Source organism: Saimiri boliviensis, chromosome 15 (genome assembly GCF_048565385.1).
Source record: "Saimiri boliviensis isolate mSaiBol1 chromosome 15, mSaiBol1.pri, whole genome shotgun sequence".
NCBI lineage: Eukaryota > Metazoa > Chordata > Mammalia > Primates > Cebidae > Saimiri > Saimiri boliviensis.
The window spans coordinates 5,793,471-5,819,238 of NC_133463.1; the positions used below are offsets into that span (position 1 = coordinate 5,793,471).

At 42.7% G+C, this 25,768-nt stretch overlaps 1 protein-coding gene across 2 annotated transcripts in view; it reads right to left on the reverse strand.

Moving 5' to 3' along the window:
* The window catches only part of PXDNL (peroxidasin like), a 379,412-nt gene that overhangs the window by 150,927 nt on the left and 202,717 nt on the right, over positions 1-25,768 (reverse strand). For both annotated transcript variants that reach the window (XM_039464797.2, XM_039464800.2), the window contains one exon: positions 2,521-2,592. In XM_039464797.2, coding sequence (XP_039320731.2) covers positions 2,521-2,592 — 72 coding nt within the window. Of the gene's footprint in view, positions 1-2,520; positions 2,593-25,768 lie in introns of those variants that run through there.

The following is a 25,768-nucleotide window of genomic DNA, read 5'->3' on the forward strand; positions in this document are numbered from 1 at the left end:
ATTCTCTGCGCTTATCTTTGCCCGCCCCATCCAATTCACCAACCTCAGAAGCAGTGCCTACAGAAGAAATGAAGTGAAGACGGGTATTGACAAAGACTCTCTTCTTTATATGTTTTATTGCACTTTAGGTTCTGGGGTACATGTGCAGATCATGCAGGATTGTTGCATAGGTACATACATGGCAATGTGGTTTGCTGCCTCCATCCGCCGATCTTAACAGAACTCTCCTCAGGTTCTCCTGAGCTCTTTTCCAGCTAGACCTGACTTTTAGCTTTCCTTGCCCATCTCTACATTGTCCAATTTTAGCAAGAACCCTGCTAAGTAAAAGTTTCACCAGGATCTCCCACCCTTGACATCTGAAATTCCTCATCCCCATCATTTCCCAGGTGATTGATCATCACCAAGAATCCCACTTAATAGGTTCGGCCTTCATTCCTCTTTCCTCTAATGTTTCCTCTGAGCAATTTTCCATCCAGCGAGTCCACCCTGCTCCTGGGCTATCAGCTCCCACTTGCTCATGGCATCCCATGAGTTTTGAAGTTATTAAGCATTGTGATGCTAAAGCTTGACCAATCCACGTGTCTTGCACCACGGCTATGATGCACAGGGCTGGCTCCCTGCTCATAAAGGTTAGAGCAGAAAAGGAGTGGTACAACGTACTTTCCTACCTTGTTTCCTGTTCGTGATCAAATGCCTCCAGCACAAAGCAAACAAAAGTAAGCCGAGTGATTCTATGCATTGCAACTGTAACACTTCCGTAGGCAAATAAGGTTGCAGTCACTGTGTGAGAAAGTGGTTGACTGGCTCTTCTTAGCCTTTAATTTTACTGATCTACTTTGTCTATTAATTAAGGGCATCCTTTTTTGAACATAAATTTTTTTTTTTTGAGACGGAGTTTCGCTCTTGTTACCCAGGCTGGAGTGCAATGGCGCGATCTCGGCTCACCGCAACCTCCGCCTCCTGGGTTCAGGCAATTCTCCTGCCTCAGCCTCCTGAGTAGCTGGGATTACAGGCACACGCCACCATGCCCAGCTAATTTTTTGTATTTTTAGTAGAGACAGGGTTTCACTATGTTGACCAGGATGGTCTCGATCTCTTGACCTTGTGATCCACCCGCTTCAGCCTCCCAAAGTGCTGGGATTACAGGCGTGAGCCACCGCACCCAGCTGAACATAAATTTTTAATTCAAATTTTTTCAGGGAAAACAAATGTCTGGTTAAGGTTAGCCATGTAATTCTGCATTTTCTTTCTTTTCACAAAAGCATAGCATATCGTCTGCTGGATACCATAAATTTATTAACATAAGGTATTAGAAAAACTGAAGTAGCCGAGTATCTTCATCTGATAAAAGGCAAAACAGAAGAAGGATGTCCGAGTGTCCCTGTGGTTTGCCATTGCTTATTTAATAAGCCTTCATTGAAGTACAACCCTCATCTGAAAAAGTGCAGACATCATGATAGACAGCACAATGCCTTGCCCAAAAGTGAACACAGCTGTGTGATTACCACCGAGGAAAAGCAAAAAGACAAAACACTGCCAGGCCTGCAGAGGTTCCTCCTGCAGTTTCCAGTGGCCTCTCTTTCACCAGAGGTGAGCGACATTTGACTTCTCAATCCCACATCTATTTCTGTTATCTCTTTTTAAATTTATTTCAAGGATAAAATAGAACTATGCAATTTTCAGCATTTAGATGATTTTTCTCAGAATGTTTCTGAGATCCATCCATGTTGCAGGTATGGTATTCCATATATCAGCTTATTTCTCTACTCTTCTGTTGTTGGAGATTTGAATAGTTGTCAATGTGGAGCTGCCAGAAATAATCTTCCTGCAAATACAAGAACACATCCTCTGATGCATGCACGTGTGTATTTCTGCTGTGTTCATACCTGAAAGTGGAGCTGCTAGGTCATAGGGGATGTGTATGTTCAACTGTACTAAATTCTGCTGTAAGCTTTTTTTTTTTTTTTTTTGAGATGGAGTCTCACTCTGCAACCCAGGCTGGAGTGGAGTGGTGTGATCTCAGCTCACTGCAATATCTTCCTCCCAGATTCAAGCGATTCTCGCGCCTCACCCTCCTGAGTAGCTGGGATTACAGGTGCATGCCACCATGCCCAGCTACTTTTTCATATTTTTAGTAGAGACTGGGTTTCACCATGTTGGCCAGGCTGGTATCGAACTCCTGACCTCAGGTGATCTGCCCACCTCGGCTTCCCAAAGTGCTGGGATTACAGGCGTGAGTCACCATGCCCAGACTCTGATGAAAGTTTTTTAAATGGCTTTACTCATTTGTGAAGTGCTTCTTCCTTTCTTTTGCCCTATTTTTAAATTGGATAATTCACTTTTTCTCCATTAATCTCAAACTATAGAAAGCTTTATATTAACTCTGTTTTACAGTGCCAAGGTACAGGCTGTGCCTCCAAAGCTTACAGCAAAGTGGCCTGATCTCCACGGCAGTCAGATGGGCTGTATAAATGGAAAATGTAAAGCAGAAGCAAAGACATCTGAAGGGTCAACACTTACAGTCGCTCTAATTTCAGAAGGTCTCCAAAGGTCTCTGGCTGTAGCGTTTCTAGTTGGTTGAAATGAATATACCTGGAAGGCACAAAATCAAGTTGGTTATTTTTTGTGCTGCTGAGTAAAATAAAATGTTTGAAGAATTAGCAATTGCTTCCGTTGAAATTGTGAATTTCACTGGCTCCAACCACTATATATCACAAATGAAAATCAGAAACGCTGAGATATTTTGTCTCTTCTGTTCTTTAGTCCTGGGTCTAAGAATCCGACGTTCCAAAGGGGAACACAAAGCCCACCCAGAAAGGGTCATGATGCTGCCCCTTTTCCCAGGGAGCCTCTTCAGTCAATGCTTTCTGGTTTTTGAAATCACTCTTCTACTCATTAAAATATTTAAAGTAAATGAAGTTAGATTAATCATTACGATTACAACCATAGTAAGACAGATTACAAGTGACCACATGTTTATTTACATTTCAGAACGGGGAGACGTTTCCTATCTGAAGGCATATTTGATGTAATATGATCATCATACTTGAAATGAATTAATTTTAATGCCGGGGGATGGAGGAGAAGTAATGTGACTTGTTTTAATCCTTTTGGAACTAGACTTTCTCAGACCTAGGCATCCCTTCTGTGCAACTGATCCAGAAGGTATTTCCAAAGCTTCCATTTCAGAAAGGTTCTCTTGAAGCAGAGCAACTGAAGACAGAAAGGCTTGCATTTTCTTCAGAAATCCTGTGATGAAATGGAGAAGCATGCTTTCGAAGTAGACAGCTGAGCAGGCCTTGGCAAAGCAAATCTTTCCAATAAACGGCAGGATCCACGGGGAGGCCTGCACACTCCTCTTAGAAAATGCAGGAACGAAGGTTCAGTTTCTGCAGACGCTTCTCCTAACACCTGGGTTTGACAGCCTCTCTAGCAGCAAAGGGTGCAGCCATACACAGGCTCAGCTAACACAGAGCACCCAGAGATGACCTGTGGAAACCTGATCCAAGAATCCCGGAGCAGAAGGCTTCTCAGGCATGCAAACAGATACTCCACAGGGAGCGGAAAAGTGCCCAAGGACACAGAGCCAATCAATGGTAAATCCAAGCCACAAACCCCGCAAAACCCATGGTCTCTACACTCCGGTTCTCAGTTTGCCTATATTAGTGGCTTTTCAAATGTGAAGCTGTCGAGTTCTTAACTGGAGGGAAGCATCACGTTCCAGCCATGACACAACCTAACAGGTTGCAGGAGAAGAGTCACAAGCCAGGTCTGTGGTTTAGCCAACCTAACACCTCCCGGATTTTCAAAGTGAATCTTTTACCCCCTGGATAAGCTCAGAGAAGTGTTTTGGCTTTTCCTTCCTACTTTTTTATGCTTTAGAACAATTTCTTATAAAGAGAACTTGAGTTTAGCATATGGATTTTCAAGTAGCACTAGTATTCCTGCCGTCATCGATCAAATGTGCAGCCTCCATAGTTTGCACAGGTGTCTGTGTTACTGGAATTAGAAAGACAGCTTTCACTTGGGAGGGCACCTTACTTACGGAGCCACCTAAAACTGGGGCAAAGAGGCAACCTAAGAGGTGAAATAACATACCACAGTTTATCCAATATTAAGTAGCTACTATGTGATTTCTGCTCCACAGTAATTAATAAATAACAATTTCATATTTAAATATTTCACAGGTAGCAATTCATATTTATTATTTAACTGGGAAAAATGTGGTACAGAGATGAAGTAACATTTATTACGCCTTGCTCGTAATTCATGAGAAATGCATAATCTTCTTTTCTAGAAGGCGCCCACTGAGAACCCACTAACCACAGAGCCTGTCTATTCCCCATCCCAGCAATACTTCCCTAGAATAAATCACTCCAATCTTAGATTCACCCAGGGATGGCCTGAAGGACAAATGCTTTCTGCTAGACTGCAACGTAATGTAATGTAATGTAATGCACATTGGGTAAGCAACGTAATGTAATGCACATTGGGTAAGCAACTGGTATTGGAATTCACTACTAACGAATGTGAAAAATGTATGTAAGTAGATTTTTCTCCTTGCAGGAAGATGAGCCAACCCTGAGGGTTCTGTTTGATTACAGTCCAAGTGTATTTAAGTTTTATGTCCATAAGATTTGACAAATTTTCCAACCACATTTTTTCAAACATTTTTTTAAACTTTAAGCCAATCTAAAGCAGTAGAATGTTTTAGGTTATATGTGTTTGCTTTGTGTGATGGTCTTAGCAGATTCAAATCAAAGGGGAGTTCGCTTTCATCCCCATTCCCTTCTGAGCTTTGATAAGATAGCAAGGCTCTCCTCTCCGACACCTTATTTTTCTAGGCTGTGGATAACCCTGCCATTTTGGGGTATCTATTGCAGGTAGATAAATGTGAATGATTACTTGAGAGGATTTTCAATCTGTGTAAGTCACTTCATAAAGTTTAGATGTAAATGAATTAGTAGTTATCTCTTCATTCAAAATAAGCAGAAAACTATTGCCATTGTCATGTCACGTGGATTCACACTTAGCTCCCCAGATGATTTCATCAGTACCTGTGCCTTCAATTGTTATCTCTATGCAGAAGACCCACAAATTACATCCCCAACCCAAATGTACCTCCAGGATCTAAATTCATGCATCCACTGTCTCCTTAAAATATCCTCTAGATGTCTCAAGTAATCTCAAACCCAACATGTCTGAAACCCAGCCCAGGATCCCCCTTCACCACACTGGGCTGTCTTCCATTGTCCCTTGTCCCAATTCATGGCACTGCTGTATATTTATTTGTGCAACTCAGAAAACCAGCATTGACCCCTCCTTCTCCCTCACTCTTTGTACCTTGCTCATTTCTGTGTTTTATTTTATTTTGCCTCCTAAATATCTCTTGAATGTATTGCATATTCCTCTTCTCCACTACTTCCACACTAGAGCAAACCATGCCCTCAAGTACTAAAATATGAGAGCAAACTGAGGCCGGGCATGGTGTCTCACGCCTGTAATCCCAGCACTTTGGGTGGCTGAGGCAGGTGGATCACAAGGTCAGGAGTTCGAGATCAGCCTGGCCAACATGTCTCTAATGAAAATACAAAAATTAGCCGGGGATGGTGGTGCACGCCTGTAGTCCCAGCTACTCGGGGGCTGAGGCAGGAGAATCGCACAAATCTGGGAGGCGGAGGTTACTGTGAACCAAGATCGTGCCACTGCACTCCAGCCTGGGTAACAGAATAAGACTTCATCTCAAAAAAAAGAAAGAAAGAAAGAAAGAAAGAAAGAGAAAGAAAGAAAGAAAGAAAGAAAGAAAGAAAGAAAGAAAGAAAGAAAGAAAGAAAGAAAGAAAGAAAGAAAGAAAATGGTCTAGCTACATCCATCTGACCTCCCCCCAGTAGAAATCCAAGACCCTTAAATGGCTTTTAGTTTCTATAGAAATAAAAACAGAGTTTGTTTTTGTTTTTGTTTGTTTGTTTGTTTTTTAACAGAGCCCACCCAAGTTTCAGCCTGGTCTTGCCTAGAAATGCCCTTCCAGTCACCCCTTTATCCCCCTCTTTCCCTACCTCAACTGCAGTACTCTGGCCTCCTCCTAGCCACATACCTGCCAGACTCCTGCCCATAGCAGTCTCTGCATGATTGTTTTCTTAGCCTGGTAACACTTCTTGCCTGGTGATGATTCTAGCCCTGTTTTCAGATCTTGCTGTATTCTTTCTTTGGAAAGCCTTCCCGAAGCTCCTGGTCAAATGCCCCTGTTGTGGGCTGACCCTTCATTGCACTGTTGCAATTTTGTATTTCTCTGAGTGATTATGTGATTCATGTCTGTCTGCCCTAACTAAGCTCTAAGGTCCATGAAGACAGAGAACATGTTGGATTTAAAATAGTATTCACATCCCTGGTTTCTTAGCAGAGTTTGACAAACAGATAATCGATACATAGTTAATTACTGGGAGAATGAATGACCAGCCAATAGTTTTGCATGAGCATTGTCTTTGCAAACATGAGGATAAGACACTGAATTCTTTGCATGTTCTATGATATAAAACACAAGATGGGAGTACGAGCCCTAATAAAAGCTTTCTGAGTTAATATCGGCTCGACAGTCTGTAACGGCATCACGTTTCCTTGAGGAAGAACAATCCAAATTTTACACAAACCTGACTTTAGTTAGATCTGTAATCACATATGTTTAATTGTATCTCCTAAAACCTTACAGTATCTTTGATCACTCATGGACCCAGAGGGCATCTAGCAATGTCTTCCTGGGGATTTTCTAAGAGAATCTATCTCACTCCAAAGGGATGTGTCAGAATCACACATTTTTGTAAACACTGACAACACATTTGACAGCTCTTATCTGGGTAAATATTTATGTACATAGCCACCCCCAGGTATCAGGCCGCCAAAGTGAGGACAAAAATCTTCCTACACTCTTTAAAACATGCAGAGCAGAAGCATGTGGCCAGAGAATGACAACAAAAATAACAGAGAGATAATGATTCTCAGGTGAGAAGTTGCTCGTATCGCTTTAGCTTTCAGCGTGAACTCACTGAGCCACATAAAAACAAATGCTCTGTGCTGTACGATCACCTTGGCAACCCCGATCTAAGGCAAGAGCAGAGGTGGGGAGAAAAACACTATATTTATCTGTATCTAACTGCACAATCAAAATAGCATATACGTTCGATGTTCTCAACATTTTTGTACAAAGTAGCTGCTTTTTATTTTCTGAAAATTCATGAGATTATAAAGAAAACAGGAATACTATTGGTAGAAGGAGAATACACACCAGAGTGTGTCTGTGCCTGTCTCTGTGTGTCTGTGTATGTAATTTTGCCTGTGTCTATGTGTGTGCAAACCTAAGTTAAGGCCATCTGAATCTGAAGTATGTAGAGGGGATGCTGAAAATAAGACATCAACAATCCTAGCACATGAAACAGAGCTCAGAGGAAGAGCAGTTTGCTGACAGCTGGCTTGGAGACCCACCGTGTGCTGCCTCACATTCATGGGCCAGATGCATTGAGATGACACCAATTTCTATATAATAATCTCAGCTGAGATTAAATAGGCACTTTTTAGCTTCATTGCACAATGGCAAGCAAGAATTATCTACTGCACCAACAAATTATTCATACCGTTTAGGAATTAATTAAGCATCTGAATGAAGATCCTTATTTCAGAGTATAGTAAATGATTTCAACTGGTTTTAAAGGAAAAATCGACTGAATTATCATAATCCATTAGTTTCCAGAGAAAAACTCTCCAGCATCTCATTTGCATGCTGTGCTAAAGTCAGTAACAGTGTATGCTACCAAAATCCATTACAAAGAGAATTGTGTTTAATCGTAAAGAGTTAAAACCAGTTAAAAATGATATTTCACAAGTTTCACTCCTCAGGAAGTTATTTCAATCCTAAATTAGAATAGTTACAGAAAAAGGCCGAATGCAAAGTCTCACGCCTGTAATCCTAGCATTTTGGGAGGCCGAGGCAGGTGGATCATGAAGTCAGGAGATCGAGACCATCCTGGCCAACGTGGTGAAACCCTATCTCTACTAAAAATACAAAAATTAATTGGGTGTGGTGGTGTGTGCCTGTAATCCCTGATACTGGGGAGGCTGAGGCAGGAGAATCACTTGAACCAGGGAGTCAAAGGTTGCAGTGAGCTAAGATCGTGCCACTGCACTTCAGCCTGGGTGACAGAGTGAGACCCTGTCTCAAACAAACAAATAAAAAAGAATAGTTGCAGAAAAAGCCATGTTTCTACAATAGCTTAGATATGTAGATACAGTATGATTGAGAGTTATGAAAAACCTTTCGCTTCCTTTGTTCAATCTCTATCTCTTTTTGCCTGAACTAATAGCTGTTAATGTTCCATGTAATTCCAGTCTCTTCTTTACAATCTACACTATATTGAATTACTTGGTGGCTCTTTCTGAAAAAAAAAAAATCTGATTAGACCATCCCCTTTATTAAGGATCATCAGTGACTTCTTCCTGTCTTTAGCAGGAATTCAAGGCTTTCCAAGAATCAGTGCAAACCTGTGACTTTCCCCTCCATCATAAGTCTGAGCACCTTTTAACCAAATTCATTATCTCTGGAACCTCCCCTATTTTTTTATAGTGTCTAACATTCAAAGTGTTTTCTCACCCGTTTAAGCTCAACAGTACTTTTTCCATTAAGGACTTAGTGATTGCTTGTGTCCGATGTAACTTCACTCCTCTGGCTCCTTTAGTATATTAAAACATTTATAAGTACTTACTGAATGCCTGTGAAGTGTAAGACAAGATCCTTGACCTTCTCAGAGACTGCAATCAGGTAAGTGGTAAAATGCAAGGAATCAATGGCCACAGTCTGGTGGAATACGTGTTATGATAATGGGCACAATTGTCTCTTGTCACAAGGAAAGCCAGTAGGATGTCTATTAGCTTTGCCCTCAATTTTCCCCTTAAGGTAAAAGGCAAAGTCAGTTGTGAAATGTAAGAGAAATGTAGAAAGAAGGACGGAGGTGTGTATTTTGAATTGTGGCTACGCCACGCAGGACAAGGAGCTCAGCTCGTTTTGATCGTCACTGCTAAAGCTGGGACTGCGTTCTGAGTCCTTACCTTAGTGGATTTTCAGCAGCATTGAAACATGTGGGTTAATTCCTCTCCCTGCCACGTTCTTCCCTGGCTTCCAGGACACCAGCCTCCCAGATCCTCTCCCACCTCAATGGACCTCCCGCTCAGGGCCCCTCCCTGCTTCCTTCTCTTTCCCCAGCCTCCTGAACTGGAGTGTCCAGGGCTGAGTCCTGAGCCTTCTCCTTTGGTCCAGACAGACTCAACGACATCTAGTATGAGGACTATGAGCACTTTCAGATGTCAAGGATACCCACATCGCACAGCTAGCCCTCACCTCTGCCTGACATTGGAGACTCATGCCCCACTGCCAGCCCCATGCCCATGTGGCTGCCTAGTAGACATCTCAAGCTTGTTGTGTGCAAATCTGCAATTCTGATTAGTCTTCATGCCCATTTCACCACCTGCCCATCTCAGCTAAGAACGTTCTAGTTGTTTAGGTCCTCAGCTGAGATGGGCAGGCTATGAAGTGGGCATGAAGGACCTTCTAGTTGTTTAGGGCAAGAGTCTCAGCAATATCCTGACTTCTCTCTTTCTCCAACATCCTACATCCAAGTGGTTGGTTGCAAAATGGCCCCAGATGCTGTACCCATCCCACACCTACCCTCCTGCCTCCTTACTCTGAGCCCCCACCACTTCTGGCCTAGTGCACAGCAAAACAACCAATTGGTCTCCCTACCCTTGCCAGGCCAAAGCCTATTGTCAACATAGCCGTCCTTGTTGAGAGAGGAGATTTTAAATGGTCTCACCACACACACACAAAAAATAAGTATACGAGGTAAGGCACAGGTTCGTTAGCTTGATTTGGCCATTTCACGATGGATACATCTATCTGAGCATCCTGTTGTGCATTATAAATATATGCGATATTCAATTCTCAAGTAAATTTTTAAAAAGAAGCATGCAGGAAACACAGAAGTCAGAGTGATCATTGAAAAGCCTGTTGGATCGGGCATGCCAGCTCTCCTTCAAAACTCCCCAGGGCTCAATGGAAATAAAAGGCACATTGCTCACAATGATACAACCAAATCTGTTCCTCTGATCCACACAGTTCCGTGCTAACCAGGCCTGTCTCTCTGCCCCAGCCACATCGGCATCCAAGCTGTTTCTCTCACACAATGCCACCTGCTCAAGGAGCCTCCCTGTGACCCTTCCCGTTTCAAACTGCAGCTACATTCCCATATCCTGGCACTTCTCAATCTCTCCCTCCCCTGGTTCTATTATAGACAGATAGACAGATAGATAGATAGATAGATAGACAGACAGACATATACATACAAGCATTTAAATATTTGCCAAAGACTTGCATTATACTATGCAATACGCTTGTTTGTTTATTAGTCTTAAAGCTTGCCTTCCCTGCTAGATGATTAGCGGGTCCCTCAAGGTCAGAGATTTTACATTTTGTTTAGTGCCACAGCTCAGCTTCTAAAAGAGTTCTGGCATGCAAAAGACACCCATTAAGACTGAAAAATAACAATACTATCTCTATTGCAGGGTTGCTGCAAGATCAGAGACGATGCCCAAGAGACCCTTAGGACAAGGTTCTAGAAAGGCAGAAGGCCACGTCACCTGTGAAGTGCGGGGAGAATATTGGATCTAAGGCAAGAAGGGCACCTTGGGAAGAGACTGCAGAGCCGGCGAGAGACGGAGCTCCATTGTGCTCCTTGTCATTGCTAGGCTACGGCCACGTTTAAGTTTTCACCTTTATGGACCCACTGAGAGCATGATCTGGAGGAGAAACTCGTCTCACCTAGATCTAGAAGATCACACTCTCTAAGACTTCGTCTTGCCAAGTATGAGTTGCTGGAAAAATGGTTTGAATTATTTGAGAATCTACCCGAAATGTGAGATGGGTTTGCTGTGACTCAAAACAGTACAGCTAGGGGATTTTGTGGTCTCCCCCAACACAGTGAAGTAGAAAGCAGAAATAAAGAAACAGAAGCTGAGGTTGGTTCATATTCGAATCTAAAGGACAGCAGGAGCGGAGGATTAAGCACACGAGGGACAGGAACTATAGGCCACATGCAGAGGGACTTAAATCTGGAAGTCATGGACAGATCTTAGATAAGGTGAAACCATCCCATGAATGGAGACCTGAGACACAGCCTAAGCAGCACAGGAGACCTGAGGCTCGTCAGGCTGTATTTTGGAATTCAAGATTCCCAGGGCCAAGCATGGTGTCTTATGCCTGTAATCCCGGCACTTCAGGAGGCCAAGGTGGGTGGATCATTTGAGGTCAGGAGTTCAAGACCAGCCTTGTCAACAGGGTGAAACCCTGTCTCTACTAAAAATATAAAAATTAGCCGGGCATGGTGGTGAGTGCCTGTAATCCCAGCTGCTCAGAGGCGGCGAGGCTGGAGAATTACTTGAACCCAGGAGGCAGAGGTTGCAGGGAGCCAAGATTGCACCATTGCACTCCAGCCTGGGCAACAAGAGTGAAACTGTATCTCAAACAAACAAACAAACAAAAGATTCCTGGGTTGGAGCATAACAGGGTCCTGTGTGGAGCAATAGGAGCATACATTATGGAAACAGAGATTGCAGACCATAAAACACATCTCTCTGGAAGCGAGTGTTTCTTGTGCGGTAAGAAGGTCACATTGTTACTGAGTGACAACTCTGTGGAAAGTACTGTGTTAGGTGTGAGGAAGACAGCCAGAGAAGTAATTCACTTCGAGCACACACAGAGTCATTAAAAGACGTAAGTGTCGTATAAGAAGCCTCAGTGCTTAAGGATCCCACAAAATAAACACAAACCACATAAAATCTTTGTGGATAAATTGGTGCTTGAGAGGAACTCTGAAGGATGGTGAGCTTTCAACAACTCAAGCGAAGGAATAGTGATCGGAGCAGACAAAAGAATGTAAACAGTACAATGAATATATCAGGAAAGGAAACTATGGATTTTTCTGCATACGTGAGTGAGGAAGAGAGAGAAGTGAAAGGTAGATATAGCCTTTACTGCTTTTGCCTGTGAATACTGAGATACGTAGGGGCTGGTTTGTATTTTTTTAAGGACTAATTAAAGGGTTTCAGGCTCAGGAAACTGATGCTATCAGTGCTGTAGTTTAGGGTCACAGTTTGGTCAAAGCTGGGACAATGGAACAGAAGAACAAGGACTGAGTTAGCTCTGAGGATCCTATCGTGGTCTAGGAAAGAAGAAATGGGAGCCTGGAACGAAGTGGCAACAGGTCTAATGTGAAGCAGAGACGATCCTAAGAGAAAACGCGGAAACGGATCCCAGAGGCTTTTACAGGGGCGGGATGGCTAACAGAAGCTTCGGCACTAAATACAAGGAGGCCAGCTCATCTTCTTATCTGACCCGTCACTCGCTCTGTGATGCTGTGGCTGATGATCATTCATATCAGGGTCGTGGAAGATTGCAGCTCATCTGTGAAAGTCACCTACCACCTTCCTGATACATGGCAGAAGTCCAAGGCAAGCAGAGTGCCGAAGAGGTGGAGACAAATCCTTACGGTTTAGAACCTTAGGCAGGGGCCAGTAGTAGGGATGTTTTGCCCAAGACCTGCCACCCGGTCGCCTTTCCTCCAGAGTTAATGGAACGTACAGCCTGCGTAGGGGCTGGCTGCTGATGGAGAAGCGACCCCAATGCGGGGCCCCTTGTGAAAAACTGGAATGGACAACCTGGTTGGTGCTGAGGTCAACATGAGGACTCTTACTGCCTGCTGCCAAATTAACATCCTCGGGTTCCCCTTCCCAAGCTTCTGTGCAGAGATGAGCCGGGCCTGGAGGACTGACTCCAAAGCCATTCACTGGCCTGTTGGCGTGGAGGGGGCTGCCGGCCAGAAGCAGGCAGGAAGGGCAGACAAAGGATGAGAGGTGGGCCATCCCTGACGTCACCACAGAGCCACCCTGGTCCAGGGACTTCAGTCACCAACCAATCAAACGCACTCCTCCCTTTCTAGGGGGAAGTCCCCCAAAAGGGGTAGAAACACCCAGGATGAAGAATGCAATGCTCCCCTCTCGTGGGTACAGTAGGCTTGAGAAGAAATGTTAGAAAAACACAGGAAGGGGGGGAGGTAAATCCCCCTTCCCCAGTATACTGTATTTGCTATATTTCTTCTCAGCCCTCAACCTGAATGCCCCCATCATCCAGCCAAGTTACTTGCTAAAAGATTTCAGTTGAATTTAAAAGCAAAGGAATGTCTGCCTGCTCTGACCATCTCCTTCATGCGCGGTTATTTCAGGGCACCGTGGCCGTGGACAGTGCCTGTCAGATCAGATGGCTCCATCTGAGACCATCCCCATTAAAAAAACTCAAGTGTGAAGGTACGCAGAGTTTATACTGACATTTTGAAAACAGAACAAGTACAGGGTGTTTCAGAGCAAGGCAGCATAGGGTGGAAATTTCAGAACTCTTGCTGTGAAGAAAAGGGAACAACCAAGTTAGATCCAAGGAGGAGAGAAATGTGTGAGGAGGAGCAAAGACTGAGCCGCCTGGGATGTGAGGACAGGGGTGAGATGGAGACCTGACCTCACCGGGACGGTGGGATTTCTCGGAAGTAAGAGACGCACAGAGAGAGGTCAGAGAAGAAAGAGGGAATCCAGAAGGAGGAGATGATCTTCCGATACGTTCCCCTCTCCGCCATCAAGGGAAGATCTGTTTGGAAGCATAATAGAGAAAAAGGGAGACGGCAGCATTGATTCTGTACCAGGGCAACAGCAAATGAATGAACATAACGGGCTCCAGTTTTGTTTAAGGGGTCTTTGCCCAATCCTGCATGCAGGCTGGGATAACTTCAGAGCACTGAGACAAAACGCAGAAACAGCCACATGCGGTTTCTGAAGCTAACTTTGGGATGGAAGCGGGGAAGTATGTCAACAGCTAATGAGGTTGTGTTGAAGATTTCCAGGAGCACTGTGGCCTCACCAAGGACAAAGGTCCCAACCTGCTTGGACCCTCGCTGGTGCCGAGTTGTCTGCGGTCATGATCACGTGACTCGATCTCAATTCCCTCCTCTCCACCCTGCTGCCTCTAACATAAAAAAAAAAAAAAGAGCCTGAAATCGATGCCAACTTAAGACGGTACTTAGGACACTCGTTTGCCATCGTCTCGGTTTGCTGGCTCCCGAATAAAGCCGCTTTTCCTCCCACCAACTCTCAAGCAGCAAGAGGCCCAACCTGGGTCCCGTTCCAATCATAAGGCAGGTAAGGCACCCTGGAGGGGTCTGTGCCTGCGTGCGTGGAAGGATCCACCTCTCCCTCAGCCTCTTGCGTTTTCCTACAAACAAAATCAATTGTACGGAAACATTAGGAAGCTTAAGATCTGCTCACAGGAAACAGGACTCTAGCTAGCAGCAGTGTGGAGGACCCGGTTGCAGAGGGAGACGGACAAGTGCTGGGCGGGCTGCAGGAGGCGTGATGCAGGCCGGTGCCCTCAGGTGAGGCTGTGCTGCTCATGAAGACTCAGAGGATGGGAGCAGCGAGGAAAGGGACGTACGGGAGGTGGGCAGCACTGATGTGCCCTGGGCTGTGCCTTGTGAAAGTTGCTTCAGGAACATCAGGGCCGGGCCGGGCGCGGTGGCTCACGCCTGTAATCCCAGCACTTTGGGAGGCCGAGGCGGGCGGATCACAAGGTCAAGAAATCGAGACCAACCTGGTCAACATGGTGAAACCCCGTCTCTACTAAAAATACAAAAAATTACCTGGGCGTGGTGGCGCGTGCCTGTAATCCCAGCTACTCAGGAGGCTGAGGCAGGAGAATTGCCTGAACCCAGGAGGCGGAGGTTGCGGTGAGCCGAGATCGCGCCATTGCACTCCAGCCTGGGTAACAAGAGCGAAACTCCATCTCCAAAGAAAAAAAAAAAAAAAAAACATCAGGGCCACCCCAAGCATAAAGATGGTGGGTCCACATCTTAGTAACAGAGGAAGCTAAGTCACACTGTGCAAGGGACCAGCAGAAACCTTAGCTTGCACACCAATGCGACCTTACTGCATTCTTTTCATGACTTCATGCAAGCATGGCATTTGATTACTGCAACAACAGAAACTTTTAAATAAGAGAGAGAATTAAGCTATAATGAAAGTTACAGCAAAATTAGCATTGGACACTGACGCACAATATTTAAACATTCTCTATAAATATATTTTCTCACAATAGTGAAAGAGAACAACACACTATGGATTAGTACTGGCATGCATGCCTGCCTGCCTCCGTTATTCTAAACTGGCTTTAGAAACTCAAGATCGCTTTCTAAATGCATATACTCTAAAAGTTATACTTAAGTTTGCTCCACAAGATTCCTACCAACTATAAAATTCTACAATGTTCTAAATATTCTCGCCTGGAAGACTTTCTCAGTTAAACCCATAAATCCAGTTTCCAGACAAAGTTGATTGTCACCTGGAGATTTACACCTCAGAGAGAACTAGACAGAGCTTTAACCAAAGCTGCCCATAAATGAATATTGTTTCTCCTCTATTTGCATAACTATTGTTTTCTTTCATATTTCACTTCTGGATGTAAGCCATATGCACATTAGTGGAGGACAGCTTGTCACGAATAGACCGCCTTACAGTTATTGAAGAACACGGAGCTCTATTCCTCACTGAGGAAGTTGGTGGAAGCCTGACATCCTGAGCATATTTGCATTGCATTGAGAATAAATTGCTTTTATCTCAGCTGGAGCCCTAAGAAATAAACTAATAGAAGACATTTAACATTCAGAGGATAATAGGATAGGAAAAGATGCTAAGACAAAACCATAATGATAGTTGTATGAAATCGTTAATGAATAAAATTGCAAAAAAGACTCAATTGCTGGCCGGGAGCGATGGCTCACGCCTGCAATCCCAGCACTTTGGGAGGCCGTGGCGGGCAGATCACGAGGTCATGAGATCAAGACCATCCTGGCCAACAGGGTGAAACCCTATCTCTATTAAAAATACAAAAAAAAATAGCCGAGTGTGGTGGCATGCACCTGGTGGCATGTCCCAGCTACTCAGGAGGCTAAGGCAGAAGAATCGCTTGAACACGGGAGGCAGAGGTTGCAGTGAGCCAAGATTGTGCCACTACACTCCAGCCTGGTGACAGAGCAAGACTCCATCTCAAAAAAAAAAAAAAAAAAAAAAAAGAAGACTCAATTGTTTTCAGTCAGCAAATGTGACATATTTCCATATCATAATCCTCATTTCTTTCCTTTTAAATCATTAATTTCAGATGTAATCGAAAGTGTCAGGTTGTTACATATGGAACCATCCCTGGATGAAGCTTTCAAATACAATATTTAAGACTCAGGGCAGTAGGCTCTATACTATATTATGAAAATTTGCATGCTTTGATAATTCAAACGTTTATGTTATAATTATTTGTAATACTCCAATCCTTCAGGTAGTATCTCCCAATAGTACAATCTAAATGCCATCCAAGACATAGGACTGACAAAAGAAGGGAAAATATAAATTAACTGATGCTCCTGAACCCATGTGATACTTCAAGCAAATGACATCACTTAAGTATGTCCACGCCCGCATCCACTATATCACTCCACAAAGTCCAGGCAACCAAGCAAGACCCTCTGAGGCTTGATAGAAAGCTCCAGAGACCTAATAAATACAGCCCAGGAAATGGGGGAAAGTTGCATCCCCACACTGACCTCCAGAAACCAAAGTATTGAAGAAAAGGGGCATTTGAGATAAGCCTGAGCCCTCTTTCCCCCACAATCACTGTTGCTCTGTGCAAAATTCCCATTTCATAACATACACTTTTGGAGAAACATACTTGGAGAAACTTTGGTCTGAAGCATCATGCCGTTGTCTCCAGCAGAGAAATACATAGTGAAGAATAAAGAGAATGGTTAGACCTAAAATCACACTAGGTGCTGAAACAGCAGCGTGGAGCCAGGAGAAGGCTGCGTCCTTCACAGAGCTGAGCCTCACCTTACAGGGGTCTGAGAACCTCAGTGTTGAAGCCCCCAGGTGTGATGCCTGGTGAGGAGGGAAGGGGACAGGGCTTTGAGGGACGATCGGGGCGATGTGGATACACCCCGGTCATGGACTTGCAGACTCTGCAGGGGCTCGGTGGAAGAAGAGCAGGTGAAGATTATCCACAGATGCTCGGACTTCCAGGGTGCAGGTCTAGCTGGTCTGTGCCACTGCGAGGCTCTAGGGGTGGAGGCAATGTCGAGAGGTGGAGAAGGGACCGGTTGTGAACACATACCTGACAATTCTGGGAAGCTAACTTGGAAGCAAAGTGCCCAGAACCCTAGACACACACCACTAAACACGTACCCAAACGCACTGCAGGTGCGTCTTTTGATGTTTCTCTTCCCTGTTCATGGCGAAAATCCTTGGGAGCTGTAAGGAAAACACCTTCCTTGCCTTCATTTTCTGTTCCACTTGTCCTCCCTCCTGAACGTCTCACAGGATTAATGGACCATCAGCCTCCTCGCACAGGGGAGAAAATCAGCTCTTGGCTTGACTTGTCTGGCCTCTGGAAAGGAACCGGAACTCCCTGAGAGCTAATGTTCTTACTTGTCACAAGTGAAAATGACAATTTTTTTTGGAAGTTTCATGCGTGTGAGTGAAATATTCATAAATAGAGACATATAAAATACAAGTACAGACTGTCACAATAATTGTGATCATTTTGATGTCATATATCAATGAGTTCTTTTCTCTTTCCTAAGTTTTAAGAGATTTTAAAGTATTCACCTGCTTCAAGTTTTTATATAAGTAGGGATACACTGTAGTTTGTAAAATCCTCTAAGTAACTTTATAAGCCACTGGGGTCTGAAATTTCAATTTAGGATCATAACTGAGGTTTAAGGAGATATATTATTTTCAATAATAAAACAATAGAAAGGATATAGCTTCAGCTTTAGGTGGATTTTCTTTCTGTGTTCCTAACTTTGAAAGGATATTATTAAAGCTTCTTTTGAAATAAAATTGTGTAACCTTAAAAAACAAATTTTACATTTATAAAGATCATTCTGAGATGAGTAACAGCATCCTATAATTTAAATCAAAGAAACATGTTATATTTCTTCTATTCAATTTCTGTAAAATATTCATGGTGAAAGACAGAGCTCTGATGGTGAAAATGCAGCAGAGCCACTTTTGATTAGGAACACAAATTCAAGGCAACTCTAGGAAGAAGTAAATTTTCACTTGGCCTGTAAAGCAGATAAACTGGTATTTAAGCCTGAGCCTCTGTGAGTATCCTGGCTTTGACAGACACAAATTACAGCCTTTCTAAGAGTATACTTTTATTTATATTTCTCCTTAAAAGTAAGAGGATTGATAGAAAATCCACCATGATGAGTAATGAGAGTTTGTTCATGGTGCCTTATTTTACTTTAAATTGACATGCTACCTCAGTATATTTCTAGACCAAATTAGTTTTACAATATTAGCATTTTCTAGAAAGCACCATATTATTCTCATCTGCCAGAATGAAATGAGACATACAAAGAAGTGATATAACTTGCCTGGAGTCACACAGTGCTTCCTGTTCTTGCCTTTGGCTACCGTGGTAAATCATTCCTTGGTAGTAAAATGCTGCTGGAGCCTCTTTACCTGCTTCCTGACACTAGGCACCAATTAAGATGTATAAATTATGTATGTAATAGTCCTGAAAGAGTTAAAATGCCTCTGAGGTCTTGCTTCAACACCAAAGCCTGACAAATAGAAGAATTAGAAGCTAGCAAGCCATAGAGCTCGACACTGTTATTTATTATTAACCCCAATTATCAGAAGTTCTAATTATTCCGTTTTTAATTTGTTTTTGCATATTCTGCATATTCTTCCTTTTACTTTCCTTTAGGAAAAGTACAAAACGAATAAATAGAAGAGCAGAAGTGATTTATTTCAATTCATTGTAACCTTTCACTGTCGATGCTCCACTCTGACTGAATATTATATTTGCCTAGACAACTTTTTTAAAAATCTAGTATCAGGTACGCACTCAGAGAGATTCCGATTTCATTAGGCTGGGGGGTACCCAGGCACTGTTATTTTTCAGAAATTCTCCAGGTGATTCTTACATAAAACTCTAGTGGAAAACCATTGTTTTATAACAATAAAATATGATCCCATATCATAACCACAATATACTAAAATACATTGAAGTACTTTCTGAAGAAAATATTAGTATATAGTACGCAAAGTGCTTTCACTGTACTCAAGTTTAAAACCAATAAAAATGGTATGTATAATAATGCTCAGGGTGCTAGGGCAGTAATAGAACCTTTCCCTTTTCTATCCATTGTAGACACAATTGACTGGGTCTTGCTCATGGCTTCTAAGACCTGGTCTAGCTTTTCCATAAGAGCAGTAGATTTGTATTTTCTAAAATGCCAGTGCAAAAGAAAGTGTATCATACTAGCATTCTATGGCACATCAAAGATGAGTGATAACACTATTGTATGTGTAATTGCCTCCTATACGTTTTATCAAGGGATGATTTTATATAATCTTGTTCTTATTTCTAACCGGTGACAAGCTCTCAACCAGCTTCAGAGGGAAAGCCGAGATTAATCGAAATCTACTACATTGTAACTGTTGCATCCTGTTTGTGACGATCAGCATCTAATCAATAAAATATTAATGACTTTTTTTTTAGCCCTTCTAAATTCACAGCTAAAGGCAAAGAGTTGTTTTTGTTCTACACTCCCTTTTTTTTTTTAATAGTTGGGTGTAAAATCAAATGAAGCATAGTTCTTGGTGTGATTAATGTTGACTTTAACAGATTGCTTCTGTTTGGTGTACTTAGTTCTTTAATTTATCTTCATGTAATGGCAAGGCTGTGTCTCCAACAAGCCTCTTTAAGGCTACTGTATCTTAACAGTGTTCTTGCTGATGTCAGGGTCAGTGTATCTTGTTTTGTGTTTTTTGTGACTTCTCTAGCATGTTAATCTTTGTGACGCACAAAGACAATGTAAATGGCTAACTCTCATACTACTGAATAAGAACTTTCACGAGGATTTCCGTAAACCTACAGACGGACTCCAACGCTGAAATTCCAATTGGCCTATGAGAGCTCCCGGAGCTCCATCTGGACATAGGTCACTGATTCTTGGGTCAAGACTGTCAGAGTCCCTATTCTCAAGGAGCACATGACACTTGGGAGAATCAAGTGTTTCTCGGCACATCAAACCTATGCACATCGAACAATCACAGCATAAAACATACACATATGTGTACATATGCATACAAGCATAGAACATATGATGTACTCAAAACTGTGGAATACAGCTGAGTGCTTTCATTGCTAGAATGTGACAGAGAGCACGATGGACTGAGGTTGTCAAGGAAAATGTTAATGTAATCTTGATTTGTGTCCTGAGAAACTTTTACAGAGCCAGGAACATGAGAAAGAGGTTAGTGATGAGAAAACGGCATAAATCATAGCAGAAAATAATATTAACCTCACTAGAGGGTTCACTGCACTGCAGAAAGAGGAGGAGGTGACTGACAGGTTAGATTACACTGCACCCTGAGAATGAGAGAGGGAGACTCTGATTCCATCACTGTAGGTGGCATGGAGCAATTGTATATTAATGAGAAAGAAAGTGGCTGAGGATGAATCCGACAGAGACACAAAGAATGGGCTCGATAGGAGAAAGGAAGGTGGCAGAAAAACCTGGGAGGTGGCAATTGCAGGTGTCACCTAATGAAGAGAGGCACGAGCGGAGGAAGACGGGGTAGGAGGAAGGAAAGAATGAAAGGCTAGTATGAAAGAAAAAAAGGACGGAGAATAAAAGAGGACTCCAGGATTTCTGTCAGACGTTTTTAAAAACAGAAATGGAAGCTTTGGGATAGGAAACTGATTTGGCCATTAGGATAGTGGAAGTACTCACATAAGATGGATTTTCTGATTTTGAGAGGCTGAAAAGAAATACAGGGAAAGATTGTCATCAGTCATTTTCATTCTGTGATGGTCGGGTCAAAACTTAAAGTAAGATAAAAATCTGGATTGGATATGTAGAATGAAGACTAGCATATAAATAATACCTAAGTTGAAGAGTGATCAAGAATTTCCCGAAGAAGGCCGGGAGCAGTGGCTCACCCCTGTACTCCCAGCACTTTGGGAGGCCAAGGTGAGCAGATCACCTGAGGTCAGGGGTTCGAGACCAGCCTGGCCAACATGGTGAAACCCCATCTCTGCTTAAAATAAAAGAATTAAGCCGGGCGCGGTGGCTCAAGCCTGTAATCCCAGCACTTTGGGAGGCTGAGGTGAGTGGATCACGAGGTCAAGAGATCGAGACCATCCTGGTCAACATGGTGAAACCCCGTCTCTACCAAAAATACAAAAAAAAAAAATTAACTGGGCATGGTGGCGCGTGCCTGTAATCCCAGCTACTCAGGAGGCTGAGGCAGGAGAATTGCCTGAACCCAGGAGGCGGAGGTTGCGGTGAACCGAGATCGCGCCATTGCACTCCAGCCTGGGTAACAAGAGCGAAACTCCGTCTCAAAAAAAAAATAAAATAAAATAAAAAATAAATAAATAAATAAAAGAATTAGCCAGGCATGGTGGTGCACGTCTGTAATCCCAGCTACTCGGGAGGCCGAGACAGGAGAATCGTTTGAACCCGAGAGGCAGAGGGTGCAGGGAGCTGACATCACACCACTGCACTCCAGCCTGGGTGACAGAGCAAGACTTCATCTCAAAAAAATAAAAACAAGGAAGAGGAAAAGGAGCAGGAAAGATAAATTGCCTATCATATGGAAGGGCTCACGCTGGAACAGCTACATACATCTCAAGACTGAGTTCACTAATAAATGAAGATCCAGAGATAAACAATGACAACAGAAACCGTTAATAGTTGTGTAAGTGCCGGAAGGTGAGTTTTCTCAAGTGGTAAACACTAATGAGAGACTGTGGCACCCCAAGAGACTGGAAGTCAGGATTCCTGTCCTTACAATAAAAACAGGTTCAGTGAAACGGAAATAACTACTCTTCTGGACCCACCAGAGAACTAAGGTCTCAGAGCAAAGAGCCATCCCCTAATCTGAAAAGACAGGCACCTTCAGGGAGAAAAACAACGTGAGGTTTTCTGACCTAGAGAGAAACAGCGTAGGATGCCACAGTCTGGAATTTGGAGGAGTTGCTGGTGCCTGTGTGGGCTGCGACCCTGGGGACCCCCACCTCTGTAGGCTTTTCCTCCAGGAAGGAGCTCACTGAGATCCACAGGGAGAATGCAGGGGGATCTAAAGCAGCTTCCCTCGCAGGAGGCAGGGCAGGGGAAAGAATCATCCCAGCGCCGTCTGCCCAGGCCCTGCTCGCTCACAGAATTAGAGTCTCAGCCTTGGAAAGAACATGGCCAGAGGGCAACAGTGAAATCCTCAGTTTTCCATCAGAAAAATAAGCAAAAGAAAGAAAAGAAAGCATCCATCCAGAAGGGAGAGAGCTTTGAATATGTGGACTGGGACCTGGCTGCAGGGAAGGGACTGGGCAGGGAAGTGACTGGGGGCAATCACTCCACATCGCACCGGGAGGAGGGACAGCAGCACCCGGGAGAGCCACACCCTGGAGACACAGGCCCGCCGCACGCCCAGGGAACCCAAATCCCGTTGGAATACCTGAGGATGTCCACCCACCATTTCCTCCCACCTGCGCTAATAAATCTCCAGGAACAGGAACTCCGGGTCAGAGTGAGAAGAGCTCTAAGGAGCATCGCAAAGGCCAAACTTGAAAGGGGAGGGAAAACAAGGTGCACTGGAAGAAACGGGAGACTCTCCGGCCCACACACCAGCAAAGTGCTCGCAGCCCACCTCCTGCAGAGCACTGCAGATCCTCACACTGAAGCCTGCGTGCCTCTGCACCTGCTGTGTGCTCAACGCTCCTGGCTTTCAAACAAACCGACGGAAAAACGTAGAGGCACAGCAAAAGTCAGAGTAACACACACATTTCAAAGAAACAAAGCAATCCCCAGACTCAAACATGACCAAGATGTCGATATTTATCATACAGGGAATTTAAAATAACTGTAACTAGGCCAGGTGCAGTGGCTCATGCCTGTAATCTCAGCACTTCGGCTGTGTGGGAGGAGGCAGAGGCGGGAGGATTGCAAGAGGCCAGGAGCTTGAGGCCAGCCCTGCAACAACAGAGCACATGGCATGACCTCATTTCTGCAAAAAATTTTAAAAACATTAGCCAGGCCTTGTATACCTGCCTGCAGTCCCAGTTACCCAGGAGGCTGAGGTGGAAGGATAGCTTGAGCCCAGGAATATGAGGCTACAGCGTGCTGTGATTGCATCACTGCACTGCAGCCTGAGTGACAGAGTGAGACCCTGTCTCTAAAAATATAAAAATTTTTAAAAAACTATCATTAATATCTTAAAATGTTTAATGGAAAAAGTAAACAATTTATAAGACTAGATAGTTGATCTCAGATAGATAGAAACTATTAAAAATAGAAAATACTATAACTCAAAAACAAGAGCAACAATAATGCTCCAGCCTCATTAATAGATTTGATATAGTCGAGTAGAATAGCCAACTTGAAAAAAGTCAATAAAAGTTGACTCTAAGAGAACTGAACTGAAATAATAATAAACAGATACCCAAGAAATGTGGGAAAATGTCAAAAGTTGTAATGTGTGCATAACTAAAAAGCAGAAATGGACAGAAGATATATTTAAAGAAATAAGCAATGGCTTCTTTGTAGAAGAAAGAAAATGGAAATAAAAGTTTCCAAAATTAGTGTCAAATATCAAGCTAAAACTCCAAGGAGCTCAAAAGACACCAAGCAGGATAAATACAAAAAAATCCACATCTATGCATGACATGTTCAAACTGCAGAAAACCAAAGACAAAGAAGAATCCTTGAAATCAGTCAAAAGAAAGGAAAAGAAAAAAGACAAAACAATAAAGAAACTTTTCTATACAGGAACAAGGGTAAGAATTACGTTGAGCTTCTCATCAGAAACCATGCAAGCAGGAAGAAAATGGAGTAAATCGTTTAAAATGCTAAAAGAGAAAAACTACCAATCTAGAATTCTATACCCAGTGAAGTTGACTTCAAAGGTGAAAGAGAAACAGACTTTCTCACACAAACAAAAACTGATGCAAAAAAAAAAAAAAAAAAAAGAAAAAAAAAAAAAAAAACACAGAAAATTCTTCCAGCAGAAAGAAATGATACAGGTCCGAAAGTGGGATCTACCCAAAGAGGAAATGAGCTTCATAGAGAAAGAAAAAATGGAGAGTATAATCTTTTATTTTTCTTATTTTTAATTTCTCTATAATTCTAATGAGAAAAGGAGATCCAGTGCAAACTTCAAAACTAACAAGTTGATCGAATCTGGACTATATGGAATGAGATTCAAATAGAAAGGCATAATCTATTCTAAGTGATGTTATTCAGAAACACATCATTAAAGATAAGAGAGACTATTTAGCAAATCTATAAAAAGATATTTGTATTTGCTCTTGTTCTGGGTTCTTTGTTTTGACTGCCATCAGATGGGGTCTGCAGAATGAGTTATGAAATGAGCATGGATCTAAATGAGAAGATGACCGTAACGCACAGGGAGACTGGAATGCTGAGCTCTTGCATTAAAGGACTCATTGAAAAACTTACGGTGGAGTTGAGGAAACTAGAACAAACTATCAGAGAAGTCCATTTTTCATTGAAAATATAATACATTCATTTCTTCTATTGTAATTGGCCTTATGGGAGAATGTAAGGCTGGGCGTCGTGGCTCACACCTGTAATCCCAGCACTTTGAGAGGCCAAGGTGGGCAGATCACCTAAGGTCAGGAGTTCAAAACCATCCTGGCCAACATGGCAAAACCCCATCTCTACTAAAAATGCAAAAATTACCCAGGCATCTTGGTGCATGCCTGTAATCCCAGTTACTGGGGAGGCTGAAGCAAGAGAATCGCTTGAACCCAGGAAGCAGAAGTTGCAGTGAGCCTAGATCACACCGTTGCACTCCAGCCTGGGCAATAAAAGTAAAAATCCATCTCAAAAGAGAGAGAGAGAGAGAGAGAGAGAGAGAGAGAGAGAGAGAGAATGTAGTAGAAGTCTAGTCTCTTCTCATTTAATAAAACAGTTTATCTTTGTGGGGAACTTATGACCATAAACTGATTTAGTCTCTTTCCCTAGAGATGGAATTATCTACAACAGTGATATCTTTTTATGAAATCAAGCTTTACAAAAAAAGTTAACTATTTTAGTAATGGTTTAAAATTGTATATATTCTATTTTAAACTATCATTACAAAACCAGCCATGCATCCTGCAGTTTAAGAAAAATGGAGTATAAATGGCACAATTAAATATCTATGATGTGTCTAAAGAAACAGTATATGAAAAATTGATTAAGATATTAGAATTGATGAGGGATAAAGATATAAAAATGTTCTCACTTATGATAGAAGAATGTTGGGAAACATCTATAAGATTTATCCATTTCTAATAATCTAATTTATCCATTACTAATACTGACTTTGGTAATAATAGCTGTAAACTGCATTCAAAAAATAAAATTTTCTATCTATGATATGCCCTCCGCATAGCCAACAATTTGTGTGGCATATGGGAAAATCACTGACTTGTGATCTCAAAACCGGAGTTCTAATTGGGTTCTGCCATAAACTTATGTTGTGATTTTGAGAAATTCAGTGTTTTCTCAAGTATCTAGTTCTTTATCAGCATTTAGCTCTTAAGTGTATCAACTGGAAAACAAAACAAAGA